Source organism: Prunus avium, chromosome 1 (assembly GCF_965620075.1).
Source record: "Prunus avium chromosome 1, drPruAviu1.hap1.1, whole genome shotgun sequence".
Taxonomy (NCBI): Eukaryota; Viridiplantae; Streptophyta; class Magnoliopsida; order Rosales; family Rosaceae; genus Prunus; species Prunus avium.
The window spans coordinates 3,296,353-3,318,356 of NC_142284.1; the positions used below are offsets into that span (position 1 = coordinate 3,296,353).

General features: G+C 35.9%; 1 protein-coding gene and 1 long non-coding RNA gene across 2 annotated transcripts; one reads left to right on the forward strand and one right to left on the reverse strand.

Moving 5' to 3' along the window:
• The first annotated feature begins 13,429 nt into the window (after nucleotides 1-13,429).
• Nucleotides 13,430-16,534, forward strand: LOC110751227 (Peroxisomal membrane 22 kDa (Mpv17/PMP22) family protein). Its single transcript, XM_021951657.2, has 7 exons — nucleotides 13,430-13,717; nucleotides 13,883-13,981; nucleotides 14,335-14,436; nucleotides 14,583-14,658; nucleotides 15,654-15,724; nucleotides 15,815-15,900; nucleotides 16,241-16,534. The coding sequence occupies exons 1-7, from the start codon at nucleotides 13,646-13,648 to the stop codon at nucleotides 16,290-16,292; spliced, it is 558 nt and encodes a 185-aa protein (XP_021807349.1). The 5' UTR covers nucleotides 13,430-13,645; the 3' UTR covers nucleotides 16,293-16,534.
• Nucleotides 16,535-16,645: 111 nt separating this feature from the next.
• Nucleotides 16,646-18,170, reverse strand: LOC110751228 (uncharacterized). Its single transcript, XR_002525843.2, has 2 exons — nucleotides 17,780-18,170; nucleotides 16,646-17,185 (listed from the first exon to the last, which is right to left on the reverse strand). It is a non-coding gene; the product is annotated as an uncharacterized LOC110751228 (long non-coding RNA).
• Nucleotides 18,171-22,004: the final 3,834 nt, after the last annotated feature.

Here is a 22,004-nt window from a genome sequence, read left to right on the forward strand (position 1 = left end):
CAAATATATATATTTATCAAATGTTTCAGAGGAATTTTTTCAATTGGTATGAAGCACTTTATGCACCACTTTGTTATTACAACTTACAAGTAATTTGTGTAGTGGGAAGCCCCCTTTTTTTTTCTTCTTCGTTTTTTCTTCAGCGTCTTGTAGCTTTCCCAATGACTTCCTCAACTTTTGTCAAATAATTACTTTAATAAAAAGAAAGGTTTTGTGAAGCATTTTCAATGACTACTTTTTACAATCTTGGAAGAAAAAAGTTTCTTAGTGACTCGCTTTTAGAAATAAGAAAGCAATTCGAGAGAAGCTCAATTGCATTTTCCCATACAATTCCTTGCCTCCTTGGCACAAAGAGAAAATTGTCGCTAATCTGAAAAGGTCTTTTCTTAGTAATTTCCTTGTTGTTTAATAATTAAGGGGTATTTTAGGAATGATAGTGGGTGGAAAGATAAGGTTGTGTTTTTTCAAATTTACATGATGAGTTTAAAGATAAGGTGGGTGGAGAAATAGGACAGGGAGTGGAAATAGCAACACTCAATTGTAATTTATCACTATTTTTTCGTTCCAAATAAGTAATTGTCTCTTTTTCTGTGAAGAATATGGTCAATGTAAAATTTTATGGCTTTATTCATATAAGGAAAAAAAACTCCCAATAATCAATCAATACTAAATTTATGGTATGTTTACTAATTTGTAATCAGAATCAAAATAAGGATTTGAACTCCTATTACGGATTACTCATGTGTTTCTTTCACATAGAGGAATAAAATCTAAGTGGAACTCACACAAAATCAGGTATTCAACTCTTGATTTTGGAGAAATTTGACTCTTGAGTGGGAGGTGTTATTCTAATTCCTGGAGAACTAACTGATCAGGAATCTATCTTTTTCACCTATTATATTCTCACACAATTTTTAAAATTCCAAATTTGTCAGCTACTTTAACTCAACAACGAGGGCATTTTAGTAATCAAACTAGTTTCAATTCTGATTCATGGTAATTTAGTAAACAACTCGTAAAGAATCAGTATCACTCCTATCCCGATTCCATATGGTTTAGTAAACAACTTCAATAGGAATCTGGATTCTAACTTTCCTCAATCTAATGGGAAATTTTGAGAAAATAGTCCAGCATTAAATGCACATTTTTCATGATCATTTTGTCCATATTAACAATTTAGAATCACAATATAGAATTAAATGCATTCTTTTTTTATATATATATTTAATTTCATATGGGTATAATTGAAAATTGGGTTTTTAATTAACATGGTCCTTAAACTTATACCTGAGTTTCATTTTGGTCTCTCAACTAAATTATTCGTTCAAATGGTCCACCAACTCTTTATTAATCATCGCATTGGTCTTATCATTACATTTTCTATTAAATTTAGTCATGTGAGCAGCACATGCTATAATTGTGAGGGTAAATAAGACTTTCGACAACTAAAAAACTAAAAAATATGGTTAAAAATTAATACAAAATTGTCTTTATTTTTTAAATTAATTAAAAACTATTAAAGAATACAACAACAACACTTTGGCCAACACTTTACCCCTTACGAGCCAACCCGGTGTGAGTGGGGATTAGTCTGGGTTGTGGTTAAGGCTTAAAGGTGCCACCCATAGTTAGGGCCCATCCAGGACCACCTCATGGTTTAGACCAAAAAAAAAAGAATACAACAACAACAAAAAGCAACCCAAAAAAAAAATAGCCCACCCAACCTCAACCCCATCTCATCGTCCCCCACTCCAATCCCAACCCCTATCCCCTAGCCACATCCACCTCAACAGACCCTAGAACTGAACCTACCACTCCCCTCACGCAAACCCACCTTATCCTTGTCTCTTCCTCTCTTTCCCCGCCTCTTTCTCTCTCTGTCCCTCTCTGTCTTTTTCTTCCTCTCTCTCTCTCTCCCCTCCGCCTTCAGTTTCCTAAATAGAGAATTTCTAGTCACTATCTCCATCAAAACTGTCACTCGGAAAACCACCATGGCTAGCCAACCCGACGAGATCAAAGAGATAGGGGGCTGTGGATGCTCTTTAATTGCTCTTTAATTTAACCCAATTAGCTTTCCACTCTGTGAATTTCATGGATTCCTTCACAGCACGAGACTTTCCAAGTGCTTTTCTGGGCCCACCGTTCCATGTTAGGACTCAAGATCCTAAATTGGAAAAATAGCATATCCTAGAGGGCTCGTTTGGTACACCGTATTAGACTCTGGATAGGAGTAAATAGTCTATGTCATGTGTTTGGTGTCAACTTATATTATTTAATTACCTGACTATTTTATACGGGTTGGGCTTTTAATACTCTCCTTACCTGACTAACTAATACAACTCACACACCCCGGTTTAGATAATACACGCTTAATTATACAACCGTTCTACCGTGAAAAATCAAACGCTCTTTTCATTCTTCTCCCTAGGGTTCTTCTCTGCAATCTTCTACACAGGTTATTCTCATCACTCTTCTCCATGTATCTATCTCTCACTCTCTCTATTTTTCATACTCTCTCAAATATGCTTCTTCTTGCTTCTTCTCTCTTCTCTATATATTTCTTCTTTTATTATTTTTTTGTGGAAATTAGGTTATGAGTTTTTCCTTCTTGACATTTTTTTAATCGAATGTTTTATTTGTATGTGATATAATTCGACGTTGTGGGAATCTTTAGCAAATAAAGTGATTCGTGGAATTGTTTTTTGTCCATGTTTCGCTTTTTGATGGGTGTTTTTCAGTTTTTCACTGTGTTGAGAACTATAAACAAACAAAACAATGGTTGGGGTATGATTGCGAGGGATACCAATGGTTGCTTTGTGGCGGCAAAGGCAATTTGGTTTTGAAATATTGCGACTGATAAAAAAAGGAAAGGACCATGATTGTAGTATGTAAAACACGACACACCAACAGGGTGTGGCTTGCATGCAGAGCACAATTAACATACCATAAAATACCAATCACAATTCAATATCTCTTTTGCTAAGCACAATTGTGCATTAATTATACACTCCATTAACGGCCATGGTCTTCTGGCTAGATTAATTTTTAAAATGAATCTTCCTTTTATTCTTTTTTTGGGTGTATTGATATTACTTTTACTAATTGTTTTTCCTTTATATTATGCCTAGATATGGATGAAAGAAAGATTGTGGCATACTTTATTATTAGATTGTGGTTCTTGCATATTATGGCTTGGTGCATGATGTGGTTCATGACAAATTACAATTTGGAACAACGACGCCAAGAAAGGAATGCCATTAGGAGTCAAAGGTTTTTCAGGATTGCAACTTGGTCAAATTATTTAGATAGCATTATAGGAATTGATGACATACAATGTGTGAACCAAATTAGGATGGATAGGAGAACTTTCCATTATTTATGCCAATTGGTCCGTGACGATGGAAGAGTGAGAACAAATGGCTCAGTAACCATAGAAGAGCAAGTGTGTATGTTTTTACATACACTCGCACATCATGTGAGGAATCGTACAATGAGTAGTAGATTTAAGCGATCGGGGGAGACTATTAGTAGGTACTTCAATTCAATCTTGCATGGAGTGTTAAGATTACAAGGTAGACTTTTGAAGGTGCCGGAACCCATACCTGATAATTGCACCGATAATAGATGGAGATGGTTTAAGGTACTGTAAAATTAAATTAAGATTGGTCAATTTTATTATTATATTTATATTTTAAGTTTCTAAGGTACCTTATTTTTTTAATTGTGTAGAAATGCTTGGGGGCGTTGGATGGGACTTACATTATGGTTCGTGTCCCTGAACAAGATAAACCAAGATATCGAACACGAAAGGGGGAGGTTGCAACCAATGTATTAGGAGTTTGTACCCCTGACATGAAATTTATATTTGTTTTCCCTGGTTGGGAAGGATCTGCGTCTGATTCTAGGGTGTTACAAGATGCAATTAGTAGACCAACAGGATTAAGAGTTCCCACAGGTAAAATTAGATTATTGTGTTTCATTGTGGTAATATTAAGGTTGATTATATTTTTGATAAGGTACATAATATTTGTTTAATTGTTAGGCTGTTATTAACTTGTGGATGGTGGGTACACAAATGGTCAAGGATATCTGGCTCCTTATAGGGGTACAAGATATCATCTATCTGAATGGAGGAATAGAAGGGCACCTAATAATCATGAAGAGTATTTCAATATGAAGCATGCTGCTGCAAGAAATGTGATTGAAAGGTGTTTTGGACTTCTTAAGATGCGTTGGGGTATCTTGCGAAGTCCAACATTTTTCCCAATTGAGACACAATGTAAAATAATTACAGCTTGTTGCCTATTACATAATCTTATTCGTGGCGAGATGGTTATTGATCCATTGGAGAATGAATTGAATGGTACTGAAAATGGGGAAACTAACCAAGATGGTGATGTACTTGGCACTATTGAACCTTCAGATCAATGGACTGCATGGAGGAATAATTTGGCTATGCAAATGTATGATGAGTGGTTTAAGATCTCATGGGCACCCTTCCTTTACAAGCTGGTTTTTAGGGGCAAGTTCTACTATGGGCTCTTAACATTTGGTATCAGAGTCTGGCTTCACCACATAACTAGGCCCAAATTCACGAAAGGGGCCACATTTAGGCTAGAATAAAAATGATCGATGTCATGTATGGCATGATATCGAGTCATTGAATATGATAGGTGAGTGAAGCCGCCTCAAATGAAGGAAAGGGCTACCATCGGGTCAGTGTTGACAGAGTGGGCCAATGAGGACGTTGGGTACGGAAGCGTGGTGGAATGTTAGGACTCAAGATCCCACATTAGAAAAATAGCATATCCTAGAATGGTTCAAGAGCTCATGGGCACCCTTCACTTACAAGCCAATTTTTAGGGGCACGTTCTACCCATGGGCTCTTAACATTCCAGTACTGATTTCAAGCTTGCCCGAGTTGAATAACTCGGATTCACATATTATAATGGTGGCCTCCATCTACAAGTTAGCTTATTTTACCTATCATGCTCATTTGCTACAAAATCCTCGGATCTGGGTTTGTTTCAAGAGAGAAAGAGGGAAGAGAGGGTGGGGTGTGGGGAGTAGAAGATGGGGTGATGGTTATTGAGCTAGGGGCTAGGAGATGGGAAATGGAGAGAGGATTTTTTTTCTTTCGGTTTTAGTTTTTTTATTTATTTAATATTTTATTTAACTAGACTGTTTTACCTCTATATTTGACGGCAACATTGACAAAATGTAACGGTAGGACCAATGTGCCGATTAATAAAGAGTTGGTGGATCATTTGAATGAATAATTTAGTTGAGGGACCAAAATGCAACTTGGGTATAAGTTTGAGGACCATTTAAGTTAAAAACCCATTGGAAAATTAAACAAACTTTGTTTTACATTCCTACGCAAACCAAACATGAGAAAGGAAATAAAGTGATATTTCCTATTTTCCAATATTATCAAACATGAGAAAAGAATCTTTCATTTCCTCTCCCTTAAAAAAATGGAAAATTATTTCTCATCGAATCTTTTCCGCAAACCAAACAGGGCCTTAAGATAAAGATGAGATGAGAAATAAACCTAACAAAAAATTTGACATATAGAGACCATGAAGATAACGATGATGATGCGGCAATACTTTTTTTTGCTGTCATACAATAGAGAGCATATATATAGCCAAGTAGAGATCATATACATTACCACACAGCAAAATTTAACCATATAAACTTATATCTTCTATCTATGAATTTTTCTATGTTAAGGATGTTCTTATGGTAAGAAAAGCACTCACACTCTTCTTAGAGAAATGTATATTTCAATGATCGGGACCATCTTTATTTTAATTATCCTTACAAAAAATCATCTAGATCCGAAGTTATTTGAGTCATCCAAAATGGAAACGGAAATGGCTAAATAATTTTTTATTTGATTATTCTCTGTATAGATAATCCTGAAAGATAACCTAAAAACTAAACAATTTTCGATCAATGGTTTACAATCTAGAATAGAAAAATTCTTATTTTAAATAAAAACCTCCTTATACGGTAGAAAACATCTACCATCTATATCACCTAATCTAAATACTTTGCACCCGGTGTGATTGTGAGGAAAAAAAAATCTGTATTAATTACAGGGTAGAGAAAATGACAACAATGATAAATAGAAGCAACATGGTCTTTTTGTTATAAAAGCACAAGGAATGCAAATGCCCCAGTCTATCCATATCAGACTCTCCCAGTGATCAAGATTGAAAAATAATGAAGGGATCAAAAGGAATATGGCAGTTGTATTGTGTTGTGTTGTTCCTTGCCTTATCATTTGGTCTAAGTAATCCATGGCGATGGCCGTCGACACCTTTCACAAAGAACTTCGTGCGCATCGTCAACAACCTCAGCAATAACCAATCATTCACATCTCATTGTAAATCCAATGACAACGATATTGGTTTCCATACTCTCGCTCCTAACGAGCAGTACGAATGGAAATTTCGTGTCAACATGATCAGTTCGACACTGTACTTTTGCAACTTCTGGTATAAGGACTACCATAACGTTTTTGACGCCTTCAAAGCCAAGTATGAGTTTATTTACGATTGTGGTGGAGCTCATTGCGTATGGAAAGCCAAAGATGATGGGATATACTTGACTCAAGGCCAGACGATGGAAGATAAGAAATGGTTTGATTGGAAAAAAGAATGAAATGTGAAAGGGTTTTATATGATATGAGGATTGCTTTAATTCCTTGTACTCAAAATAATAAAACTATTTTATTTTCTACTTTGATTTCTTCTTGTTTGTTTGTTTTTTTTTAAATTTTGTATGTGCAAAAATCATGTTTGGTCGGAAACAACAATTTAGACAGAGATCAAACACTGATTGTATGGTGCTATTTCTTTTATTAGTTGACTGGGTTTTCTGTCAAACTTAGGTTTGGTCAACACTCATGTAATGCTGCTGTTGATGCTATCAGTATTGGCTTTCTTTTGGTCAGAAAGTACTGATTATTGGCGTAATCGCAATTCGTTTGTCATTTTACAATTTAATCAAAACCAAATGGTTGACCAAATTTAAGACTCTTAAATGATACTTTAAAGTTTTTTTTTTTTAAAAAAAAACCAATTCAGGAGAGAGAAAGTGTGACATGATTATAGGTGGCAAATTTTATTTTATTTTATTTTATTTGTTGAGAAATTCGATAGATTGCATTCATAGTTCATGTCGAAATGTTGTCATCCACTAGCACCAAGCGCACGGATGGCAATAGGTCGAATTAGGGGTGGGTATGCCATTCTCATCCCCATCCCCACCTTCATGTCCGCAATCTTCAAATCAGGGATTCTCCATCCCCGCCTTCATTGGGGAACGGGTTCCCCCGACCCACCCCATTATGAAAAAGTAAAATTAAAAAGCTAATTTTTTAAATGAGAAAAAAGCATTATTAGCACAAGATATGTATCAATTTCATTTTTATTAACAAGTTAAAAAAAATTAATACATGTCATAACTACATGTTCAGGACATGATCATCAGTATAGAAGTACCAACATACATCTTAATAATATAATTATATGATAAAATAAATTACATATATGTATATATTCTAAACTGGAAGGTTCGGGTTGAGGATTAGAAAATCATCCCCACCCCTCCCCAAAAAATTCCCCAAACCCGTCCCCATACCCCTTTTTTTATCCCTCATACTTGACCCAATAGGGTCGAATCCCCACGAAGACCCTTACTCGTAGGGAAATTGTCATCCCTACGCACGAGGTGTGCTAAAATATGAATATAGTTTGAATACTTTACGTTAATCTTTATTCTTATCCATAAGGAGGTATATATAGGAGTTTACATGAGTGTTTTACAAAGAAACAGATACATTAATCAATTAGGATAGTATCTCCTAATTATACAAAGATTTGTCAACTATATAGAATATGAAAGTAAATCCCTTAATTAATCAAGGAAATAAATCTCTTTGATTAATTAGGAGACTCACGTCAAGACTCCTCCTCAAGTTTGTGCATATACGTCACCAATCCCCAACTTGGTAAGTGAGTTATGAAATACTCTACCACAAACAACTTTTGTTAAGATATCTGCCAGTTGATCTTCTGATTTTACGAATGGTAGGCGGATAAACTAACTAACCACACTCACAGCATATGCAATATCTGGTCTTGTGTGTGCAAGGTATATCAACCTTCCAACAAGGCGTTGGTACTGTTCCTTATTGATTGGTTCTTGATCCATGTCTTCACACAACTTGTGATTCATCTCAATGGGTGTGTCAGCAGGCTTACATCCAAGCATTCCTGTTTCAGTGAGTAGATCCATTACATACTTCCTTTGAGACAGAAATATACCAATTTTTGACCTTGCTACTTCGATTCCGAAAAAGTACTTTAGATCACCTAAATCCTTCATCTCAAATTTCTGAGACAAATACTTTTGCAACTTCAGTTGCTCTTCTGCGTCGTATCCAGTTACGATTATGTCATCTACATAAACAATCAATGCAGTAAGTTTTCCTTTATTACGCTTCAAGAACAGGGTGTGATCTGAATTACTCTGTGTATATCCAAAATTCTTCATAGATTTAGTAAATCTGCCAAACCATGCCCTGGGAGATTGCTTTAACTCATATAATGACTTTCTGAGCTTGCAAACTTGATTCTTCTTGTCATGAGCTGAATTACATCCTCGGGGTAAGTCCATATATACTTCTTCTTCCAAGTCTCCATGTAAGAAAGCATTTTTGACATCAAACTGATGTAGTGGCCAATCAAGATTTGTTGCTAGAGACAATAGGACTCTAATAGTGTTAATCTTGGCTACTGGGGCAAAGGTCTCCTGGTAGTCTATCTCATATCTCTGTGTGTACCCCTTCGCCACCAATCTAGCTTTATATCTTTCAATGTATCCATCTGCTTTGAGCTTCACAGTATAAATCCACCTACATCCTACTGTCTTCTTTCCATGAGGTAAGGGCACGAGTTCCCACGTGACATTCTTTTGGAGAGCTTGCATTTCTTCATTCATGGCTTCTTTTCATTTTGGGTATTCTAGTGCTTCAGTTACACTGTTGGGGACAGATATATCAGCCAACTGATTCACATAGTGCACACGTCACTCTGATAATCTGCTGAGAGATATATAATTATTGATGGGGTATTTCCCTTTGGCTTTAAGATTTGCTTCATATTGTACTCGAGATTTGCCACTGTTCTTCCTTTCTGGAAGCTGATATGTAGGCTCTGTGCCTTCTGAAATCAAATTATCATGGGATATTTCATTAGTGTTATCAGTTTCAAGAAAAGATATTACATGAATTACTTTCTCAGCAGGTGATTGGTGTGGTACTGGAGCTGAAGCGGGCAAAATCTCATAAAACGATGCAATTTCCTCATCTTGATTTTGACAGCGTGGAGACAACTGACCGTTTTCCTTTGGAGACCGGTCGTTTTGAAGCAGATTCTCAGTGTTCGAAGAGCTAAAGGGGGGCGACCAGTCACTTTCCACTGGCGACCGGTTGTTTTGATGCAAAGTGACGTCCTGGGAAAAAAATCGAGAATTTGAGCAGTGGTGGATTCTCGATTCTCCTCCTAGGCTGTTGAAAAATATAAGTCATGTTCTCGAAACACAACATATATGGAGGTAAAGACCTTCTGACTAGGAGGATGATAACACCGGTATCCTTTCTGATAAGATGCATAGTCAATGAAAACACACTTTTCAGCTCGGGGATCCAATTTGCTTCGTTGGTGATCATGTAAGTGGACAAATACAACGCAGCCGAAAATCTGGGGTTCCAAGTTTGGGGTGGGAGATGTTTAGATATGGTGGTGAAGTGATTGAAGTGGTGTTTGGAAATTTAGGATGTTAGAAGGAATTTGATTGATGAGGTATGTTGCAGAGACAACGGCTTCGCCCCAAAAAGATCGTGGCATATTGGCACCAAAGAGAGAGGCACAAACGACTTCCAATAAGTGTATGTTCTTTCTTTCAGCTACCCCATTCTGTTGGGGAGTGTAAGGGCATGAGAGTTAATGTATGATGCCATGATCTTGTAAGAACTGGTTAAGATCATGGTTGAGAAATTCTCTGCCATTGTCAAAACGAATAACCTGAATTCTGGCATGAAACTGAGTCTCCACCATTTGATAAAACTGTTGAAACTTGGAACTGACTTCCCCTTTAGTTTTAAGAAGGGAAATCCAAGTCATGCGTGTGCAATCATTTATAAACGTGACAAATCATCGAGCCCCTGTCGGAGTAGCAATTTTAGCAGGTCCTCAAACATCAGAATGAACAAGAGAAAACGGAACCAAACTCTTATTTGAACTTAATAGGAACGGGACACGATACCTCTTAGCCAATTCACACGTATCACACTGGAAGCTAGAAACATCAAGATTGAAAAATAATGAAGGAAACAACTTCTTAAGATAACCGAACGAGGCATGCCCAAGACGTTTATGCCATAACCAAACTTTGTCTCTCTCCCCTTCAGAACGAGTTCCACTGGTTGTGAAAGCTTGACCAACCTTGATCTCACTATCCGGTGCCCAGTCCAAATAGTTGAGTTTGCCCCGCCGAGTACCACAACCAATCGTCTTTCCTGTGAGGATGTCTTGAAAAACACAATGACTCGGCCAAAATGTTACAGTACACCCCAAAGTAGTAGTAAGTTGTGCAACAGATAACAAGTTATGGTTCAAAGAAGGAACAAGCAATACAAAATCCAGATGTTGATGTGAGTCTCCTAATTAATCAAGGAGATTTATTTCCTTGATTAATTAAGGGATTTACTTTCCTATTCTATATAGTTGACAAATCTTTGTATAATGAGGAGATACTATCCTAATTGATTACTGTATCTATTTCCTTATAAAGCACTCATGTAAACTCCTATATATACCTTCTTATGGAGAAGAATAAAGATTAACCTAAAGTATTCAAACCATATTATTTTAGCATGGTATCAGAGCAATCGATCCTAGGTTGTCTCTAAACCCTTATCTCAAATTTCTCATATTCAAATCCAAAGCCCTAAATCAAATTCCTCATAGTTTTCCCCAAATACAAATCCCTCAAATCTAAAGTCATCAAATCCTCTTATCAAAATCCCTAAGCACATACCCTCAAATCTTATACACATACCTCCCAAATCCAATTCCTACATCAAATTCCTCACATTCTCATATCACATCTTACTTCCGCTGCGATGTTAGGAACCCTTACGATTCTCCCCCTTATTGTAGACTCACAGAAGCATACGGTCAATCCTGCTGACCCGACTACCTAGACTCGTGCTTCTATCGCCGCCACCAAAGGTTCTACTTTTCATACATCCTCTCAAAAATCCGAATGGATTATCAACTCGGGTGCTACGGATCACATGACATTTGATCGTGGCCAACTTATTAGTTGCAAATTATCCACTCCGTCGGTGGTGTTTAATGCTAATGGTACCCCCTCCCCTGTAGTTGGGGAGGGCTCTCTATCTCTCTCTACTTCCCTACATCTGGATTCTGTATTGCTTGTTCCGTCTTTGAACCATAACTTGTTATCTGTTGCACAATTTAGTACTACTTTGGGGTGTACTGTAACATTTTGGTCGAATCATTGTGTTTTTCAAGACATCCTCACAGGAAAGACGATTGGTTGTGGTACTCGGCGAGGCAAACTCTACTACTTGGACTGGGCACCGAATAGTGAGATCAAGGTTGGTCAAGTTTTCACAACCAATGAAACTCGTTCTGAGGGGGAGAGAGACAAAGTTTAGTTATGGCATAAACGTCTTGGGCATGCCTCGTTCGGTTATCTTAAGAAGTTGTTTCCATCATTATTTTCCAGGCTTGATGTTTCCAGCTTCCAATGTGATACGTGTGAATTGGCTAAGAGTCATCGTGTCCCGTTCCCATTAAGTTCAAATAAGAGTTTGGTTCCATTTTCTCTTCTTCATTCTAATGTTTGGGGACCTGCTAAAATTGCTACTCCGACAGGGGCTCGATGGTTTGTCACGTTTATAGATTATTGCACACGCATGTACGTCCACTCATGGCCTAAGAAATTCAAGCAAAAAAGTCACAAGTTTGGAACAACCAAACATATAACTCAAGGGGGGATTACTGCTGAAACTTTTCTCCTAAGGCTTATCCCTCTTTCTAAACTACAATTAGGAGCAAATGATGCATATAGGTGGCAAATTTTGACACCACAAGACAACACAATTCCAAACTAACACGAAATTTGCAGGTTTTGGTTGACCGTTGCTTTTTAGAAATGACATAAGTTACTGAACACAAATATTTAATTAATAGGCAAGTTAGTATTATGCTTAATAACTCAATTTGGACATAATTAAAAACACAAATCACCAGTACAATACGAAGAAAATTACTCATTTTTCCATTTTTTAAAGGCTAAAAGTCATTTTTAGTCCCTGTAGTTTGGCACTTCAACCACTTTTGACCCTGTATTTTCAATTCCGTCAATTTTGACCTTGTAGTTTCGTATTTGTAACAATTCAAGGACAAGTTAGTATTCCTGTCAATTTCTTTGACAGTGCAAGGGGCAATTTCATCAACACAAAATCCTTGAGCATAAAAGCTCGTCTGAAACTCCCCTAATTTCATATTAGGGCTTGAAATTGGTTATTTGGGTTTTGGGTTTTTCAAAAATTGGGATTAGTGATTGAATTTCGAGCCCTAATATGAAATAGGGAGAATTTCATACAAGCTTTTACGCTCAAGGGTTTTTGGTTGACAAAATTGCCCCTTGCATCGTTAAAGATATTGACAAGAATACTAACATGTCCTGGAATTGCTACAAATACTAAACTACAATGGCAAAATTGACAAAATTGAAATTACAGGGTCAAAAGTGGTTGAAGTGTCAAACTATAGGAACCAAAAGTGACTTTTGGCCTTTTTTAAATAAATTAACACGTATTGGTCAACATGGGTTTAGTCCAGTGAAAAATGGTCTTCACTCGCAAACCAGTGGTCTCAAGTTCGAACCCCCATAACTATGTGTTTGTGAGAAAACCCCCCCTTCTCCTTCCTAACTTTGTAAGAAGCATTTAGGAGTGCTTCTTGAAGAAGCACATAGTAGGTGCATCTCCAAAAAGCGCTTCTAAACTTTTCAGTTAAATATTGTCAAAAACACTTTTAGTTATTCTAGAAGCACTCCCAAATATGCCTAAAATGTTAAAAGCATGGGTTGCTAGATATTTCATTCATTCCAATATAAGCTTTTGTGGAATGAAATAAAATAAAACGCTAACCGATATAAACTTGCACGTGAGCGCCAAATAAATAGTTGATAGAATTAATATTAAGGGACAAAATAGTTTTTTTTTTTATTTTAAAAAATTCTAAATAAATTTAGCTTGAACTTTTCCTGACAAATGTTATTATAAGACTATAAACCGGTAGTCGTCGTCCTTATTTTCCTGGAGGCTACCGGTCTTCTTTGATCACACTACTTTCTCACACCACCTAACCCCAACTTGTCGTTAATGATTAAAACAAATGAATACCATTATAAAAATCGAGTGCTATAAAACCTCATTTCAATTTTTCAGCTCTTCTGAATATTTATAAGACTCAAAACGCCACCCTCTCCTCTACTGAGAAAAACAGAGGGAAAGAACGTTGGAGTCGCCATGTCTGAAATAGTCAACGAGGCTTGGAGAAAATATCTCATACAGCTTCAATCCCACCCTCTCAGAACTAAGGTTTGTTTCAGTTTTTGAATCATACCCAGTTTTTCTTACTCTGTCTTTGTAAAGATTTCAATTCAAAGATGAATACTTGGGCCTGTTTTTGAATATTTTGTTGCTTTTTGGTGTATAAGTCATTAAATTTTTTGGTTTGTTTGCTTTGAATTGATGGGTTACTAGGCAATTACATCTGGAGTTTTAGCTGGGTGTAGTGATGCAATAGCCCAGAAGATTTCTGGGATCAAGAAGCTTCAATTGAGAAGACTACTTCTGATAATGGTATGCCTATTTTGTTCATGGTGTTTAAAATTATTGTTTCTTTAACAAATTGCTAAATGGGTTGGATTATATTCTCAATATTGGTCTGAACTTTATAAGAGATTATCAAAATTGGTTTGGCTGCAGATAAAATGGAGGACAGAATAAGGAACTATATGTGTTTCCTTGTTTCTTATGCAGTTTTGGTTTCCTAGAATAAATTCATCTTAGCAACCATGTAATGAATTGAAATTCAAAAAATTTACATTGGCCTTTTCTCTGATAGACTGGTATGCTTATCAGGTTATATATAATTGTGTTATGTCATGATCATGTATATCATGTTGGAATCTGAAGCTTAAATTCGTTTTCAGCTCTATGGGTTCGGGTATGGGGGACCATTTGGGCACTTCCTCCACAAATTGATGGATATAATATTCAAGGGAAAGAAGGACAACAAAACTATTGCAAAGAAGGTAATCATTTTTTGTGAAGTCGATTTTTGTGCTTTCCAACATATAATTCTCATGCTTTGTTCGTGCTAATTTGAGTTAAATAAATGCCAGAAGCCTGAATGCAATTTTTGAGTCAACTATTGATGAACGAAAATTTCAAATATCAGGTTTTGCTGGAACAATTAACTTCTTCCCCTTGGAACAACATGCTTTTCATGATGTACTATGGCTTGGTGGTTGAAGGTATGCACATATCTTTGGTATACTCTTAACTGATCTGTCTCTTATTCGATATCTGGTATCCATTAATTTTTGGTCTTTGGTTATAGTAGTATGATAGCTTGGTGACTTGATTGCTCTGTTGTTTTTTTCCTTTTATGTTTGTTCTTTCTTTGGTTCGCCAACGGGGGCAAGAGGATCTCTACTGTGTATACTATACTTTCAGTCAGTTAGTAGGATATATCAATTCACATTTTTCTGGTTTTAGAGCATTTTAAGCTGCAGGGTGTAGACCTCTGTCCTTTTAATTGTTGATGTTTTTGTGGTGTTATTGTGGTGGGCTTGAGTTTAAAAGGGGGAAAAGTCTAAAGTTATAGTTATTGCATAGTTTAGTTTATCATTTAGACAGAAATTTTGTTTTGTTTCTAAAGGTTATTAAACCACCAAACTTCCACAAGCCAGATTTACTTTAGAGAATCCTGCCTTGAAACCAAGCTCCAGTTTATCCATGTTTATGAGTTGTTTTCGTTCCCTTCCACACAGGATGGTGTGAACATATCAAACGTCAGTTTCGTTCTTAAGAGCAGAGCTGTGCAGCTTGCTTGAAACATCTAGAAAACAATGTGCATTTAGGCTTTCCAGTTCTGTAATATGTGTTATCTTGATAGAGTATGTTTGGAATCTGTGTTCAGGCCAAATAGACGCTGAAGAAATGATAATGAAATTTTGGTGCTGATGCTGAATTCATCTTAATCTGCATATTCTTTCTTGGTCTTTATGATTTTTATCCATATATCATATTAAATTCATGCCTTAATATGTTTTGATCTATCATCCAACAAATTACCTCTCTCCTGTCACTTGTTCCTCTGGCAATTTAATACTCTCAAGCATGACGTAAATTACATCTTCGGAAGCTTGACGATCTTGTTGCAATGCTCATGCGGTAGAACTGTGAATCAAGAATCATGATAGTAGACTTGTACTGATGCATTGCTTTTTAAACTTCGGCATTGCAGGAAGACCATGGAATTTAGTCAAGAGTAAAGTTCGAAAGGACTACCCTTCTATTCAATTGACAGCATGGAAGGTATAAAATATTTGCCATCTTTCGTTGTTTTATACTCAAGGCTATCCTTGAAACAAAGATTTGGAAATACTGACTTGATGATGGTTGCAGTTTTGGCCAATTGTTGGTTGGGTGAATTACCAGTATATGCCCCTGCAATTCCGGGTCTTGTTTCACAGCTTCGTTGCCTCGTGCTGGTACGCTGCTATATTTTTTCTTCTTTGTTGCCTCTTTAAAATAAGAAAAAAGGATAGTTGTACAAGGTTGCCGTATCCACATTGCATTAGTGCTTCTCAGATACTCTCCTGTACATATCTAATACAGTATTAGTATTACCTCGTATAGACTGTTAAGTTATGATTATAGCTAATGAATGATCATAGAGTTAATACTAACATGAAACCCTATATTATTTTTAAAATAAAAATAATATATATATAGCGTTTTGTGGCATATTTTTTACTTGTGTCATAAATATCTAATGCAATTTAGATCATTGTGCAACTAAACCTACTCACTCTTAACTTGCTTTTTCAGGGCAATCTTTCTCAATCTGAAGGCTAGATCGGGGGTAATCAAGCAGGCCTAGAACACCTAATTTTGTTCTTCCCTTTTTCTATGTTTGATTGGAGCTCTTACACTCATTTTGTGAAAATGGTTTCCTGATTAGTATCCTTTGTATAAGTTTCTAGCTGAATTAGTACTATGAAGCGGTCGATTTTCTTTCTTATTGCCAGTTCTATCATACGGTTGAATTATTGTAGGATATACTGAAATCTAGTTCAATTTGCAGAAGATCAACATTGTTTCAGTTGATTTTGTGACATCTTATTTTCTGACTGTTAGATTCCAAAATCTGCAACGCCATCTGATCAAATTTAGATTTACCTTGGAATGGCCAGAGCAAAAAAGAAATTGTGACAATGATTTTTAGAAGCTGGATTGAGCACCTTTCTTCAAATAACTAACAACTTTATTGTAAAGAAAGAAATTGCTAATGTATGTGCAGCTGAAAGCGCGTGCTGAGAGACTAGAGCACATGAGTTCGAGCGAGCAAACAACACGTTCCTGCATCATCCATGATTTGAACTGTTCAAACGTCCATACCTTGACTACTAAACCATGGATTTACACTCCCCTGCCTCCACAGTTGAGGGAGGCTCAACTTTTCTCTGTCTGGTTATGACTTCATACACCACTTCAACAAAAAGCTTCATAGTTATTGCGAAGAAAAAAATGACCAAAATGTGACGAACAACAATGAAGTAAACGACCAAGGTTAATGATAGTTTATGGTCTTCATTGTTCTTCATAATCTTAATCAAACAAAATGCTCCCCATATAGCACTTGTGAAGCAAAAATACATGCAAATTCCCATAGCTTGAGGCATAGTCAAACATTCCTTCTCCTTGTCCATTTCCATAATATATCAGAGCCCACCTGATGATGTTCTTTTCACTTCTCCAATTCTTTGTGGTTACCTGAAAATATATGTGACATGAATTTTAAGCAGGGGAAAACAAATTAGGATTTTATAAATAACAATTTTTAATATGTACATATTTTTCTGGATTTTTCATTCAATTGTGGATTTTTGTAATTACCTTGTTAGCATTCATGACAAAATCCAAAACCCACAATCAGATATGTGGTCCAGTTAAAATGTTATATAACAAGATCATGAAAGTTATTAGATTCAAGTTAATAAATAACCAAAATTAAGATGTGTGCACTTATATGATTGTCGTGGTGAGTTTAAAGCTCTAGTGATAGAGATCATCATAAGAATTCGACTCTTGTCCTCCCACTCCTCGAATTTCCGAAAAAAGAACAAAGAAATTAAGCATATATCTTTGGAACAAAACCTCAAATAGTCTTAACAAGTAGCACCTTATAGTTAAAGAACTATAAGGAGGAGTGAAATATATTAAAACCCTCATAGACATATATCTAACAAGTCAAAATAGTTACAAACTCAAACAAAAAAGAGAATAAACAAATGAGACCCAGCTTTCAAAGTTTTGTTCAATCTTAAATCCAAGGACCTCCAAGTCCAAGAAGGTTGAGAAACTTACTTGTATACAGGTAGATCTAGTCAAAAGCAAACAGACCCCCTCTGTCAATTACTCTTTCAAACTGCGAAAATATATAGAATTCCAAACAAAACTTGAATTACAATTATATAAGATCGATGAGAGCCAAGATAAAACCAATATCTTGTTGATATGGGATTTTGGTGGGAAGTTTGGTTTGATGAATAAATGACTCAAAAGGCATTTGATTACATGGACTCCCACCTCAAATCATGGCCGTTCAATTTTTTTTCTTTTTTCTTTTTTCTTATTAGGGTTTCAATATGGGCTTTGAGCAAAGATTTAGGCCAGAATGTGGCTTTGTCAATGTTTCTTCACCTTTTTTCTTAAAAAAAATACATTCCATGTGAGAATACTTCTGCGGGGTGTGACGTTTTGCATATTGTAACCAAAAACTTTGACTCATTTAATACCAAATTTTAAGGCCTACCCCCTTTATAATTTTAATTCCATCAGTTCTTCTTCTTCACAAGTTCACAACCCTCAACAAAAAGAAAATTCTTAACAATTATTTTCATAGTTTTTATGCTAATATATCAAGAATTAGTTGTGTCTTCGAATAATTTGGATTTTTTTTTAAAGACCTTTCTTATTGAGAGAGGCGATAATATACTAAACTCACACACACTACACGGATGCTAGGACTCGAACCCAAGACAAGTCATGAGGGAGTAATTGCTCCAAACCAATATATTAGTAAGTCCTTTGCTCAAATCATTAGGATTAGATTACACTATTAATTCTCAAGTAAAACATGTGTACATAAATTAAGTTTATTTTAACAGAATCAGGGATAAAAATTAAAAATTGCAATTAATTATGACGCAATACTTAATAATTTTGTGTTGTTTGATTGAGTTCAATGTTAATTATGAATTGTTGACCCCATGAATAATTTTTGGCTACACACTACATCGTTTATTCCTTTTTGTTCTTTTTGAATGAATGGATGCCTCAGTGTTTATCGTTTAGCGTAAAGACAATTCAAATCAAAGAACTAGAGGGGGACACGCATGAATTGTTGACCATATATATCTCAGGATGGATCTGCTGGTTTTGGAAGTTTGTATAGCCAAGCCAATGAGATAATGTAGCTTTTCAGAAATAAAATCCAAGTGCAAACTCATTCATCCCTTCGTCGCCGACTCTCAATGAAGTCCTCCAAATCACTTTAATTTACGGAAAATAAGATCAAACTCGAGCGTGAATGGAACGAGTATTTTAGCGAACTGACTTAAATAGTAACTTGGATATTTTGTTTTCGGTGAAAGTTTGGCATTGAGATTCGAATTTAAGACAATTGATCTGTAAGCGAATCATCTTACCATTGAAATATAGACCTGTTGGCATTAACTTAGACCTTGTTTTGATAAGACAAGTTCATTTTATCAGGTACTATTGTTTTATCTTTCTGAAGTCTAAGTATGTGTGAGTGGCTAATATCTAAAGTGTTGTAGTACGAACTTTAGAAAAGACAGTAGAATAACTATACAACGTACAAAATACAAATCATGAGCTGCGGTCGACGTGATTGACGTGGCGGTGTAAATTAATAATGGAAAAAGAGTAAGGAGTTGGAGATAGCTGGTAGAAATTGATGACCGATGGTGGTGATCCTTTATTTGGAACTTCGATCAAAATCAAATGTAAAATCACCTAACTCATTTGAACTGCAATCTAACCAAAGCACCTAGCTTCAAGCCAGATCATGAGTGTAATGTATAGGGAAAAAAACGAGTATTATAGGCAGAGGCGGACCTATTAAGGCGCAAGGAGATGCAGTTGCACCTTCTCTCGCCGGAAAAATCATTGTAGATGCTTCAAATTGCCCATTGGCTGAACTGGTGTAAAGATTACCTTACTTAAGTTTACAATATAAATAAGGAAGTATCCCCCATTTGGATTTAAATAAAAATACTAGAAAATCAAATTCCCACCAAATCAAAATATGAAAAATCGGTTTTAGTACAAAATACAATTTAGGCTAAAAATGATGGCTCATTAAGTCAATATATACTTCATACTAAAATCCCATAAAATCAAGTTTTCTTATTTGATGTGTAAGAAAAAGCCGCCAAAAATTATCTTGAGAAAATGATTATTCCCGAAAAACCATTTTTCATACTTAGTCAATATTGCACCTCTGCTAAAAAAATTATGGGTCCGCCAATGACTATAGGAGTGTGAATGGGCCGTTCGGTAACATTTTCGGAAAATATTTTCTTAGAATATTTTCAGAGAATGAAAATAAGAAAACGAATTTGCATTTTCAGGAAATGAAAATGCGTCTATTAGATTAATTAGAAAACATCTTCAGAAAACAAAAACAATGAAAACGTGTTTGGTAGTATAATTTTAAATAATAATATGTGAGTTATTTTTGTGAAAACGTTTCCCATGAGAATGAAAACAACTTTTTTCTGTTTTCTACAAGTACACATGAACTTGTTTTCATTTTATGAAAACATTCTCACCGAACGTGTTTTTGCCTCATTTTTGTTCTCTGAAAATGAAAACAATCCCTTAAAACATTACCGAACAGGCCCTAAGTATCTTAATCGGTACGTAAAATCAATGTTTATATTGTCAGATTCACAATATGATAATAAGCATCTTACACGTTTACAAACTATCTTGACCAAAACAAAAATACGTACTCTATATATACCACTAGTTATACTAGTATGTCAAAATGGAGAAAATTATTGCATAGAATTGTTGTATACAACTTTCCTCTCAAAAAAAATTAATAACATCACCAACAAAGGAGGGGCTGAATATGAGAGAAGTGTTGTATACGGTACCAACAAGATGTTTTGTGGATGTAGGGTTCATTTATAGAAGTTGTGTCATAAATGACTTACTGTATTAAGACAGCTTAATGGGGAAACTTCCTCGAAACTTACACGCCAAAAAAAAGGTTGTGTATTGATGGAAGAAAGAAACCAATGAATTTTCGACAGGAAAACGTCAAGCACAAGGCTTGTTCAGACAAGAATTGCTCTAAAATTTTGGCACAACTCTCTCATTTAACTTCAAGAAGTGGGTTTCAAGACAAGACATTTTCCTTTTAGAGGAAGGTTTTGGTAACAATTCATCTCAATGTTTTTTTAAAAAAATTTCTTTTTTTAAGGTTTTGGGGGGCTTGTTTATGACAATACACGTAAAATCTAGGGTTGGGCATTTGCACGAAAAACTGGTCACACTGACTGAACCGAAACGACCACGCCAACTTATCTTCTTTTTCCTTCTTCTCCTCTTCTCCACCGCCGCTGCTCATGTCTCTCTCTCTCTCTCTCCAGATCTGCTCGGGCTTATCATCTAGTTGACTCTTGTCGTTTGGTCCATTCTGCTCTTTTTTCTCTTTATCTCCGCCACTAGTTTCATCTATCTCTATCTCGACTCGAATCTCATTTAAATCGACTGAATCGAGCTTTCTCGATGAACCAATCACAGTTGACAGAAACTTTGGACGGTTTGGCATTAGACTCCGGAAATGACTCACTTATGAGAGCAGTAGCTTCCATTATCGATTCCAGCCAAAAAAGGAGCCAAACCGCATCGACCCCAGCCCTAGTAAAATCACCTCACCTTTTTTTTGGGGGGGGGGGGGCTAATTTGACCATTTGTACAATGTATTATGCCTCATATACTATAAATTATACTTAGCTTCTGTTGAGCATTGCATTTGGTACGTACCCACAGCTCATGGATCACGTTGTTGATTAGGAAAACTTAGTTTTAAAAATGTCGATTACTAGACTAATCAGAAAATTGGATACGAACAATAATTCATACCATAAAAGACTGAATATAATAAGGAACTAGATTCATAGACAACCTGGTACAAAATAATCCGTCCACTGCTTTAATTAGACAACAAAAATGCGAGTCATACCACATTGTGTACCATCTATTATACAATTACGATGACTAATTGTTGCATAATTCGAGGTCAAAAAAAGTTTACTGACATTTCCTTCTACGCATGTCCAACCCAGGACCTGAAAACCTTAAGTTATACCGGAAAGCCTACAAGCTACTATGTTAACGGCAGGAGCAACTGTAATAAATCTGAATAATCAGCCACCACAACAACCCAACAACTTACCCGATGCCCAAGTGTATTTGTATACATTATACATACGTACCCAGATCAAGCATGCATGCAACGATATATGCAAAACAAAGAACTCACAAACACAGA